The 12647-nt window shown below is 44.9% G+C and overlaps 1 protein-coding gene across 2 annotated transcripts in view; it reads left to right on the top strand.

The window, feature by feature from the left end:
* The first annotated feature begins 3520 nt into the window (after nucleotides 1–3520).
* Nucleotides 3521–12647, top strand: part of LOC129846064 (TBC1 domain family member 31-like) — an 86973-nt gene continuing 77846 nt past the window's right edge. Inside the window, exons 1-9 of one of the 2 annotated variants that reach the window (XM_055914052.1) lie at nucleotides 3521–4058; nucleotides 4282–4428; nucleotides 4521–4636; nucleotides 4854–5032; nucleotides 5203–5354; nucleotides 5513–5672; nucleotides 5861–6061; nucleotides 6223–6384; nucleotides 6833–6912. In XM_055914052.1, the coding sequence (XP_055770027.1) occupies nucleotides 3985–4058; nucleotides 4282–4428; nucleotides 4521–4636; nucleotides 4854–5032; nucleotides 5203–5354; nucleotides 5513–5672; nucleotides 5861–6061; nucleotides 6223–6384; nucleotides 6833–6912 (1271 nt within the window). In that variant the 5' untranslated portion in view covers nucleotides 3521–3984. The remainder of the gene's footprint in view (nucleotides 4059–4281; nucleotides 4429–4520; nucleotides 4637–4853; nucleotides 5033–5202; nucleotides 5355–5512; nucleotides 5673–5860; nucleotides 6062–6222; nucleotides 6385–6832; nucleotides 6913–12647) is intronic. The other variant, XM_055914050.1, reaches the window with a different exon arrangement.

Genomic DNA, 12647 nt, shown 5'->3' with positions numbered 1-12647 from the left:
GTTGGCTATACTCGGCCTTGTCTCAGGATTATAAGTTGGTGGTTGAAGATATCCCTCCAGTGGTGCGGGGGCTGTGCTTTGGCAAAGTGGGTGGGGTTATATCCTTCCTATTTGGCCCTGTCCGGGGGTATCTTCGGAGGGGGCCACAGTGTCTCCTGACCGCTCCTGTCTCAGCCTCCAGTATTTATGCTGCAGTAGTTTGTGTCGGGGGGCTAGGGTCAGTTGGTTATACCTGGAGTACTTCTCCTGTCTTATCCAGTGTCCTGTGTGAATTTAAGTATGCTTTCTCTAATTCTCTCGTTCTCTCTTTCTTTCTCTCTCTCTGAGAACCTGAGCCCTAGGACCATACGTCAGGACTACCGGGCATGACGACTCCCTGCTGTCCCCAGTCCGCCTGGCCTTGCTGCTATTCCAGTTTCAACTGTTCTGCCTGCGGTTACGGAACCCCTACCTGTCCCAGACCTGCTGTTTTCAACTCTTAATGATCGGCTATGAAAAGCCAACAGATTTATTCCTGATTATTATTTGACCATGCTTGTCATTTATGAACATTTTGAAAATCTTGGCTCTCTCTAATTTTCTCCTTCTCTCTTTCTTTCTCTCGGACGTCGGGACTGCCGGGCGTGGTGGCTCCTTGCTGTCCCCAGTCCGCCTGGCCTTGCTGCTGTTCCGGTTTCAGCTGTTCTGCCTGCGGTTATGGAACCGCCACCTGTCCCAGACCTGTTGTTTTTCAACTCTTAATGATCGGCTATGAAAAGCCAACTGAAAATTATCCATGATTATTATTTGACCATGCTTGTCACTTATGAACATTTTTGAACATCTTGGCATAGTTCTGTTATAATCTCCACCCGGCACAGCCAGAAGAGGACTGGCCACCCCTCATAGCCTGGTTCCTCTCTCTAGGTTTCTTCCTAGGTTTTGGCCTTTCTAGGGAGTTTTTCCTAGCCACCGTGCTTCTACACCTGCATTCTAGCTGTTTGGGGTTTTAGGCTGGGTCTCTGTACAGCACTTCGAGATATTAGCTGATGTACGAAGGGCTATATAAAATAAACTTGATTGATTGATTGATTGACTGTGCGAAGTTGCTGGATATTGGCGGGAACTGGAACACACTGTTGTACACGTTGATGCAGAGCATCCCAAACATGCTCAATGGTTGACATGTCAGGTGAGTATTTAGGCCATGGAAAAACTGGAAAATTTTCATCTTCCAGGAATTGTGTACAGATCCTTGCGACATGGGGCCGTGCATTATCATGCTGAAACATGAGTTGATGGCGGCGGATGAATGGCACGATAATGGGCCTCAGGGTCTCGTTATGGCATCTGTGCATTCAAATTGCCATTGATAAAATGCAATTGTGTTTGTTGTCCGTAGCTTATGCCTGCTGTGAGGATCTGTGTTTATTGCGCTATAACCCAATACTATATCACATGTGATTGAATATTAGCAACTGTTGGCCTGGGTGCCTGTGTGTGTGCTGGAAGTAACATTTTGCCCCAGATAGTGTGCTGAGAAGCTGTGGTTAACCTTGAGCGGGAACAGTATGCTTTCTATGCAGGTGCAAATAGCTTAACAGTGTTACAGAACTGTCTGACCTCAGTCTCTAGGGTGTGGGAGCGTAATCTACACAGCAACAGCGCCGGACATCAGGAGCGCTGTGAGGCTGGGACCAGCCTGGGCACCAACGCCAATGATAGGCCAGTAAGTCTAAACCACACTGAGTCTCTACTCTGACAGGCCGGCTCGGAAGCAGGAACTACTTCTGTCAGAGTATTAAAGAAGATACCATTAGGGTGTTGGCCAGTTCTCTGTTTTACCCTGCGAGGTGTTACAGTGAACCCGTATATACGAAAATTGCATTTACCATTTATCACTTGTGTTTAATAAAAATACTTAAAGTATATTCGGTGACTCTGAATCACATTTTATCCTGATACCAGATTTGATTGACGCAACCCTTTACACTGCCCATACCATAACCCCACCATGGGGCACTCTGTTCACAACGTTGACATCGGCAAACCGCTCGTCCACACTCTGCCACCTGTCCGGTACAGTTGAAACCGGGATTCATCCATCGAAGGTAAGCATTTGCCCACTGACTGCAGTCAGGTCAAGACCACAGGAGGTTGATGGCACCTTAATTGTGGCGAACGGGCTCGTGGTAATGGCTGGAGCGGAATAGATGGAATGGTATCAAATACATTGAATACATGTTCCCATTCCATTTGCGCCGTTCCAGCCATTATTATGAGCCGTCCTCCCCTCAGCAGACTCCACTGGTCAAGACCCTGGTGAGGACGATGATCATGAGCTTCCCTGAGACGATTTCTGACCGTTTGTGCATAAATTCTTTGGTTGTGCAAACCCACAGTTTCATCCGGGTGGCTGGTCTCAGACGATCCCGTAGGTGAAGAAGACGAATATGGAGGTCTTGGGCTGACGTGGTTACATGTGGTCTGCGGTTGTGAGGCCGGTTGGACGTACTGCCAAATTCTCTAAAACAACGTTGGAGGCGGCTTATGGTAGAGAAATTAACATTCAATTCTCTGGCAACAGCTCTGGTGGACATTCCTGCAGTCAGCATGCCAATTGTGCCATTGTGTTGTGACAAAACTGCACATTTTAGAGTGGCCTTTTATTGTCTCCACCACAGCTGTCAGGTGGATGGATTATCTTGGCAAAGAATAAATGCTCACTAACAGGGATGTAAAATAATTTATGCACAACATTTGAGAGAAATAAGCTTTTTGTGCATATGGAACATTTCGGGGATCTTTTATTTAAGTTCATGAAACATGGGACCAACACTTTACATGTTGCATTGATATTTAGTTACGGTAGGGGTTAGGGTAGGTGCTTTTATCAACGCGGGTGTAGTATTTACATACAGTAGCATTGCTTTCAATTGTATTGGATTGCACAAAAACTTTCCGTGGGAAGCCAGAAGTTAAATACAATTGCATTTGAACCTACTAGGCAGGACGGTTGGTCATTATGGCTGGGGAATTTGAGACAAAATATATAAAATATCGTATTATTAAACACACTTACCAAACGTGGGTATGTTGTAGACTCACTTCCTCTCTGCTTATTTGAAGTCAAAATAAAAGTCCCCCACAAGTTATTCCTTTTTTGTCCACATATGGTGCATGTGCAGGACTTTTATTTTGGCATGAGGTCAGCAGAGAGGAAGTGGGTCTACACGTTTGGAAAGTCTGTTTAATAATATGATCCTTTAAGATATTTTATCTCAATACAATTGAAAGCAACGCTAGTGTATATAATTAGAACCGCGTTGCTAAAAGTGCAGGCAAATAAGACAGGTGTCAAATACTGTAGCTAGCTAGATACATTTGATATTGTATTGTATTGTGATCACCTTGAGAATGTGTCCACCTATTATATTTTTTTCTAAACCAAAACTTGGCACGGCATTGGTCCTTGTCCACCTTCATGGCCTATGGCTATGTTATCCACCCCCTTATAATTAGCAGTAATGACTTTAGAACAATTACATTTATTAGTTTTTAACTGTGGTACATCTATACAGAGAGGTTTCAAACCTCCAATCCTCCAATTTAACCTATTTGATCATAGCGAACTCCAGTAACCACAATTCCTGCTACTGTTTACATCCCATCCGTGACGTCATTCAAGAAGCGACAAGATAACCGCTGACAACCTTTTAACTGAAGACAGGTTTATAATTATGGCTTTCATTTGAGTTTTGTTCTCAATAAATAATTTAGCGCGACATTGATTGCTCGATAATATGCTTGTGAATGCTCTTCTTGCGATTGGAGACCAGCAATAACCTTTTATTTCAAATTTCGCGCTGTACAGACCGCCAGACGATAGGCTGGTATTCAGGCTAGCCGGCTAGCTAATCAACAGCGAATTAGTTACCACTGCTAACTCGCTAGCTAACTAGATCCAAACGTATAATATCGTCAATTCTGCTCATCAAAAAAAAAATGCAAACGACCGACATTGGAAACAAGGAGGAGGGAAAAGTATGGCATCGAAAACCAACACCAAGTAATACTGGGTAGGTCGTTTCAAAGGATAACGTTAGCTCATAACCCACTTGTTGAGTCTCCATCACCTTGTGATAGTGAAGCCTGGCTGTTGAGTGTTGTTGATCGTAAACGAGAGGGAATGTTATTGTCTGTTTCTGCATATCTTGAATAGAAGCTGTGCTTTGCATTCTTGTCTGACAGCTAGACGTGCATCTTGTATGTAGACCATAATAACAGTTTTTGCTTTAACAGCGTCATGGTCACAGTGATTCGCAGTGCAGCTGCCTACCAGTCCAAAACAGTCCGCTTCCTTCATGTCACCTTCGACACTACAGGGGACTCTTTCCTGGCTGGAGACCACCATGGGAATATTTATGTCTTAGACATCACCAGAAACAGGTGCAGTATGTCACACTGTCAACACCACAATATTGCATTGCAATACTCTTCCTGGTGCAGGCGGTGCTCATACCTGTTCTGTCTCTCTCCAGGTTTAGACTTGTTCAGAAAACCGGTCAAGCATGCACTGCCTTGGCATTCAACTTGCGCAGAACAACGGAATTCTTGGTTGCTCTTGCAGACTACTCCATCAAGTGCTTTGACAAAGGTATGACTCCTTACATTGCTGCTTAATTGTTTTCCAAAAGGTTAGGAACTGATTAGCTGATTGAGGAGGGTAAAGTCATCTTCTGTGGTGTATTGGCCTGTATACACAAACTTCCAGTACGTTGAAAGACCAATGATTCCATCAAATAATGGAGTTTTTGCTGGGTGTTTGCCAATTGGAACAAAAAACTGATTGATTAATTGTTTGATTCTGTCAGATACGAAGCAGCTGGTGAGCTGGATGCGGGGTCACGAGGGGGCGGTATCCTCCGTGTCGGTCCATGGCTCTGGCCGCTACGCCATCAGTACGTCAGCTGACACGGCTCAGCTCTGGGACCTGGACACCTTCCAGAGGAAGAGGAAACTCAATGTCCGTCAGTCTGTCGGCATACAGAGGGTTAGGTCATTTACAGAACTGAATCATTTCATTTTTCAGATTTGACAATACAATGAATACATAATGGCAAAATTCACACAGTGCCTTTTATATTTTACATTTTGTAGAACTCTAAACAATTTATCTGAATTTCTGAAAATTCATTTTAACTGTGTGTTATTTTTTTCTAGGTGTTCTTTCTTCCTCTGAGTAACACCATCCTCAGCTGTTTCAACGATGACTCCATCTTTGCCTGGGAGAGTGACACGTTGTTTTGCAAATACCAGCTGCCTGTTCCTGATGAGGGACCCAGGATACACTACAAGGCATTTTCTGTCACACGGTGTGTGTGTGTTTTTGAAAGGTTGAGTGGAAGTGGAAGTCTAATATACAAAAGTGTGTCTGTCTGTGGAGCTATGACTATCAGATAAGCCGCGAACAACAAAGCAGATGTTCAGTACCAGTGATGTCCTCCTAAAACCATCTGTGTTCTCTTCACAGTGATGGGAAGATTCTGGCTGCAGGGGGCAGATCCAACCTTCTCCATCTGTGGTGTCTGGACACCAGGCAGCTGCTTAGAGTGGTCCAGATGCCTCCCAAGGTTCGCACTGTCAGACAGCTTGAGTTCCTACCAGACAGCTTCGATGGTGGGGCCAGCCAGGTATGTATTCATTCATTCTATTTATTCATCCTTTAACCAAGGAAGTCACGTTGAGTTTTACATCTCTTTTTCAAGTGAACACTTGCCAAGAAAGCAGCCAATGCTATCTGATACTGATGTATTTTGGAGAACATGCTTTATTTGTCTCGGTGGTTGGAAAATGAGAACATTTAGTTTTTGTTCTTCAGACTCTTGGGGTGCTGAGTCAGGATGGTGTGATGCGTTTCATCAACATCCAGACCTGCAAGCTGCTCTTCAACATCGGATCCCATGATGACGCCATCACCTCAGCCACCGTCAGTCCCAACGGACGCCATATTGTCACGATAATGGACAACGGCAGCCTAAACATCTACAGTGTTCAGTGTCTGACCCAGGACTACAACAAGGTAGCAATCATCAGAATGATTAGAAAGGCCGTTCATCTGACACGTGTCCTTGAATTTTGCTAAATGACCCAGGCAGCTTCGTTTCATCTGTGTAGTTTTTAGATTAGCACACATCAGTCATGTTTCTGCCTTCCCCTGAGCCACTCGTCATCCTCTTCTAGCCTCCTCCGTCCCTGGTCAAAGTGGTGTCTGGTGGAGAGTGTTCGGCTCTGACAATGAAGGTGAAGTCAGAAGCGGTCCAGCGGCCGGCCAAAAACTCTGGTCGACGGGTCAAGACCAAAGTCCTGAGGCCTCCAGCTGTGTCCATGACAGAGGATAAAGAGGTACATATGTAGGATATTCATTGGATCACTCTTTTGTTGCACAACAGGAAATGCAAACTTTTATTCAAGGTTTTAAAAGACTTCTAAAGTTTGTAATTTCCCCTTGAAAATGTCAGATTTTGACCCCTACAAAAAATGTCCATTAATTATAATCAATATTATAATTCACATTTCCTGTTGCTCCAGGATTATTTTCCCTCTGTAGCAAACTGCCTCAAATTAAGAGCCTACACCTGTAGAGCATGCAGAAACACATGGCAGACAGAAGCTTAGATACTTGTGGTATAATCTCATAGTGACCGTATAATAGCATGACCTTTATTTAGTTCTCTGGTCTGGAGCCAAGCTGTCTGATGATTTTACCATTGGTTTTCCTCATCCACATTTTGAATGATGTTCTTTTGAATCAAGTGAGGCATTCAACTGATTTGTGGCTTTTCTTTTTCAGAATGAACTGCCTGACGGTCTAAACAAGAAGAGACTTGTGGCGTTACTGAAGGCATTTGGAGAATATCCAGCTAAATACAGGTAACTAACTACAAATCAGGAATCGGGGCCAAGGTGTCACAGTTTTAACGGGGGGCAGCAACATACAAATGTGCTCCTTATACACTACAGTAAATGGTGCTCATTTATACACGACAGTAAACGGTGCTCCTTTAGACACCACAGTAAACGGTGCTCCTTTAGACACTACAGTAAACGGTGCTCCTTTAGACACTACAGTAAACGGTGCTCCTTTAGACACTACAGTAAACGGTGCTCCTTTAGACACTACAGTAAACGGTGTTCCTTTAGACACTACAGTAAACGGTGCTCTTTTAGACACAACAGTAAACGGTGCTCTTTTAGACACTACAGCAAACTGTGCTCCTTTAGACACCACAGTAAACGGTGCTCCTTTAGACACTACAGTAAACGGTGCTCCTTTAGACACCACAGTAAACGGTGCTCCTTTAGACACTACAGTAAACGGTGCTCCTTTAGACACTACAGTAAACGGTGCTCCTTTAGACACTACAGTAAACGGTGCTCTTTTAGACACTACAGTAAACGGTGCTCTTTTAGACACTACAGTAAACGGTGCTCCTTTAGACACAACAGTAAACGGTGCTCTTTTAGACACTACAGTAAACGGTGCTCCTTTAGACACGACAGTAAACGGAGCTCCTTTAGACACGACAGTAAACGGAGCTCCTTTAGACACGACAGTAAACGGTGCTCCTTTAGACACGACAGTAAACGGTGCTCCTTTAGACACGACAGTAAACGGTGCTCCTTTAGACATTACAGTAAACGGTGCTCCTTTAGACATTACAGTAAACTGTGCTCCTTTAGACACCACAGTAAACGGTGCTCCTTTAGACACTACAGTAAACGTTGCTCCTTTTAGACACTACAGTAAACGGTGCTCCTTTAGACACTACAGTAAACGGTGCTCCTTTAGACACCACAGTAAACGGTGCTCCTTTAGACACTACAGTAAACGGTGCTCCTTTAGACACCACAGCAAACGGTGCTCCTTTAGACACCACAGTAAACGGTGCTCCTTTAGACACTACAGTGAACGGTGCTCCTTTAGACACTACAGTGAACGGTGCTCCTTATACACTACAGTGAACGGTGCTCCTTTATACACTACAGTAAGCGGCGCTCCTTTAGACACTACAGTAAACGCTGCTCCTTTAGACACTACAGTAAACGCTGCTCCTTTAGACACCACAGTAAACGGTGCTCCTTTAGACACCACAGTAAACGGTGCTCCTTTAGACACCACAGTAAACGGTGCTCCTTTAGACACCACAGTAAACGGTGCTCTTTTAGACACCACAGTAAACGGTGCTCTTTTAGACACCACAGTAAACGGTGCTCTTTTAGACACTACAGTAAACGGTGCTCCTTTAGACACTACAGTAAACGGTGCTCCTTTAGACACCACAGTAAACGGTGCTCTTTTAGACACTACAGTAAACGGTGCTCCTTTAGACTCTACAGTAAACGGTGCTCCTTTAGACACTACAGTAAACGGTGCTCCTTTAGACACTACAGTAAACGGTGCTCTTTTAGACACCACAGTAAACGGTGCTCTTTTAGACACCACAGTAAACGGTGCTCTTTTAGACACTACAGTAAACGGTGCTCCTTTAGACACTACAGTAAACGGTGCTCCTTTAGACACGACAGTAAACGGGGCTCCTTTAGACACTACAGTAAACGGTGCTCTTTTAGACACTACAGTAAACGGTGCTCCTTTAGACACAACAGTAAACGGTGCTCTTTTAGACACTACAGTAAACGGTGCTCCTTTAGACACTACAGTAAACGGTGCTCCTTTAGACACGACAGTAAACGGTGCTCCTTCAGACACGACAGTAAACGGAGCTCCTTTAGACACGACAGTAAACGGAGCTCCTTTAGACACGACAGTAAACGGTGCTCCTTTAGACACGACAGTAAACGGTGCTCCTTTAGACACGACAGTAAATGGTGCTCCTTTAGACATTACAGTAAACGGTGCTCCTTTAGACATTACAGTAAACGGTGCTCCTTTAGACATTACAGTAAACGGTGCTCCTTTAGACACTACAGTAAACGGGGCTCCTTTAGACACCACAGTAAACGCTGCTCCTTTAGACACCACAGTAAACGCTGCTCCTTTAGACACCACAGTAAACGGTGCTCCTTTAGACACCACAGTAAACGGTGCTCCTTTAGACACCACAGTAAACGGTGCTCCTTTAGACACCACAGTAAGCGGTGCTCCTTTAGACACCACAGTAAGCGGTGCTCTTTTAGACACCACAGTAAACGGTGCTCCTTTAGACACTACAGTAAACGGTGCTCCTTTAGACACTACAGCAAACGGTGCTCTTTTAGACACTACAGTAAACGGTGCTCCTTTAGACTCTACAGTAAACGGTGCTCCTTTAGACACCACAGTAAACGGTGCTCCTTTAGACACCACAGTAAACGGTGCTCTTTTAGACACCACAGTAAACGGTGCTCTTTTAGACACTACAGTAAACGGTGCTCCTTTAGACACTACAGTAAACGGTGCTCCTTTAGACACTACAGTAAACGGTGCTCCTTTAGACACTACAGTAAACGAGGCTCCTTTAGACACTACAGTAAACGGGGCTCCTTTAGACACTACAGTAAACGGGGCTCCTTTAGACACTACAGTAAACGGTGCTCCTTTAGACACTACAGTAAACGGTGCTCTTTTAGACACTACAGTAAACGGTGCTCCTTTAGACTCTACAGTAAACGGTGCTCCTTTAGACACTACAGTAAACGGTGCTCCTTTAGACACTACAGTAAACGGTGCTCTTTTAGACACCACAGTAAACGGTGCTCTTTTAGACACTACATTAAACGGTGCTCCTTTAGACACTACAGTAAACGGTGCTCCTTTAGACACGACAGTAAACGGTGCTCCTTTAGACACGACAGTAAACGGGGCTCCTTTAGACACTACAGTAAACGGTGCTCTTTTAGACACTACAGTAAACGGTGCTCCTTTAGACACAACAGTAAACGGTGCTCTTTTAGACACTACAGTAAACGGTGCTCCTTTAGACACTACAGTAAACGGTGCTCCTTTAGACACGACAGTAAACGGAGCTCCTTTAGACACGACAGTAAACGGAGCTCCTTTAGACACGACAGTAAACGGTGCTCCTTTAGACACGACAGTAAACGGTGCTCCTTTAGACACGACAGTAAACGGTGCTCCTTTAGACATTACAGTAAACGGTGCTCCTTTAGACATTACAGTAAACGGTGCTCCTTTAGACATTACAGTAAACGGTGCTCCTTTAGACACTACAGTAAACGGGGCTCCTTTAGACACTACAGTAAACGCTGCTCCTTTAGACACCACAGTAAACGCTGCTCCTTTAGACACCACAGTAAACGCTGCTCCTTTAGACACCACAGTAAACGGTGCTCCTTTAGACACCACAGTAAACGGTGCTCCTTTAGACACCACAGTAAACCGTGCTCCTTTAGACACCACAGTAAACGGTGCTCCTTTAGACACCACAGTAAACCGTGCTCCTTTAGACACCACAGTAAACGGTGCTCTTTTAGACACCACAGTAAACGGTGCTCCTTTAGACACTACAGTAAACGGTGCTCCTTTAGACACTACAGTAAACGGTGCTCTTTTAGACACTACAGTAAACGGTGCTCCTTTAGACTCTACAGTAAACGGTGCTCCTTTAGACACCACAGTAAACGGTGCTCCTTTAGACACCACAGTAAACGGTGCTCTTTTAGACACCACAGTAAACGGTGCTCTTTTAGACACTACAGTAAACGGTGCTCCTTTAGACACTACAGTAAACGGTGCTCCTTTAGACACTACAGTAAACGGTGCTCCTTTAGACACTACAGTAAACGAGGCTCCTTTAGACACTACAGTAAACGGGGCTCCTTTAGACACTACAGTAAACGGGGCTCCTTTAGACACTACAGTAAACGGTGCTCCTTTAGACACTACAGTAAACGGGGCTCCTTTAGACACTACAGTAAACGCTGCTCCTTTAGACACTACAGTAAACGCTGCTCCTTTAGACACTACAGTAAACGGTGCTCCTTTAGACACGACAGTAAACGGTGCTCCTTTAGACACGACAGTAAACGGGGCTCCTTTAGACACGACAGTAAACGGGGCTCCTTTAGACACTACAGTAAACGGTGCTCCTTTAGACACGACAGTAAACGGGGCTCCTTTAGACACGACAGTAAACGGGGCTCCTTTAGGCACTACAGTAAACGGTGCTCCTTTAGACACTACAGTAAACGGTGCTCCTTTAGACACTACAGTAAACGGTGCTCCTTTAGACACTACAGTAAACGGTGCTCCTTTAGACACTACAGTAAACGGTGCTCCTTTAGACACTACAGTAAACGGTGCTCCTTTAGACACTACAGTAAACGGGGCTCCTTTAGACACTACAGCAAACGGTGCTCCTTTAGACACCACAGTAAACGGTGCTCCTTTAGACACTACAGTAAACGCTGCTCCTTTAGACACTACAGTAAACGCTGCTCCTTTAGACACTACAGTAAACGGTGCTCCTTTAGGCACTACAGTAAACGGTTCTCCTTTAGACACTACAGTAAACGGTGCTCCTTTAGACACCACAGTAAACGGTGCCCCTTTAGACACCACAGTAAACGGTGCTCCTTTAGACACTACAGTAAACGGTGCTCCTTTAGACACGACAGTAAACGGGGCTCCTTTAGACACGACAGTAAACGGGGCTCCTTTAGGCACTACAGTAAACGGGGCTCCTTTAGACACTACAGTAAACGGGGCTCCTTTAGACACTACAGTAAACGGTGCTCCTTTAGACACTACAGTAAACGGTGCTCCTTTAGACACTACAGTAAACGGTGCTCCTTTAGACACTACAGTAAACGGCGCTCCTTTAGACACTACAGTAAACGGCGCTCCTTTAGACACTACAGTAAACGGCGCTCCTTTAGACACTACAGTAAACGGCGCTCCTTTAGACATTACAGTGAACGGCGCTCCTTATACACTACAGTGAACGGCGCTCCTTTATACACTACAGTAAGCGGCGCTCCTTTAGACACTACAGTAAACGGCGCTCCTTTAGACACTACAGTAAACTGTGCTCCTTTAGACACTACAGCAAACGGTGCTCCTTTAGACACTACAGTAAACGGTGCTCCTTTAGACACTACAGTAAACGGTGCTCCTTTAGACACTACAGTAAACGGTGCTCCTTTAGACACTACAGTAAACGGTGCTCCTTTAGACACGACAGCAAACGGTGCTCCTTTAGACACTACAGTAAACGGTACTCCTTTAGACACTACAGTAAACGGTGCTCCTTTTAGACACTACAGTAAACGGTGCTCCTTTAGGCACTACAGTAAACGGGGCTCCTTTAGGCACTACAGTAAACGGGGCTCCTTTAGGCACTACAGTAAACGCTGCTCCTTTAGACACTACAGTAAACGGTGCTCCTTTAGACACTACAGTAAACGCTGCTCCTTTAGACACTACAGTAAACGGTGCTCCTTTAGACACGACAGTAAACGGGGCTCCTTTAGACACGACAGTAAACGGTGCTCCTTTAGACACGACAGTAAACGCTGCTCCTTTAGACACCACAGTAAACGGTGCTCCTTTATACACCACAGTAAACGGTGCGCCTTTAGACACCACAGTAAACGGTGCTCTTTTAGACACTACAGTAAACGGTGCTCCTTTAGACACTACAGTA

The sequence above is a fragment of the Salvelinus fontinalis genome, unplaced genomic scaffold (genome assembly GCF_029448725.1).
Source record: "Salvelinus fontinalis isolate EN_2023a unplaced genomic scaffold, ASM2944872v1 scaffold_0442, whole genome shotgun sequence".
Lineage (NCBI taxonomy): Eukaryota > Metazoa > Chordata > Actinopteri > Salmoniformes > Salmonidae > Salvelinus > Salvelinus fontinalis.
Note: the sequence above shows the minus strand (reverse complement) of the source record. Positions and strands in the feature narration are given on the sequence as shown.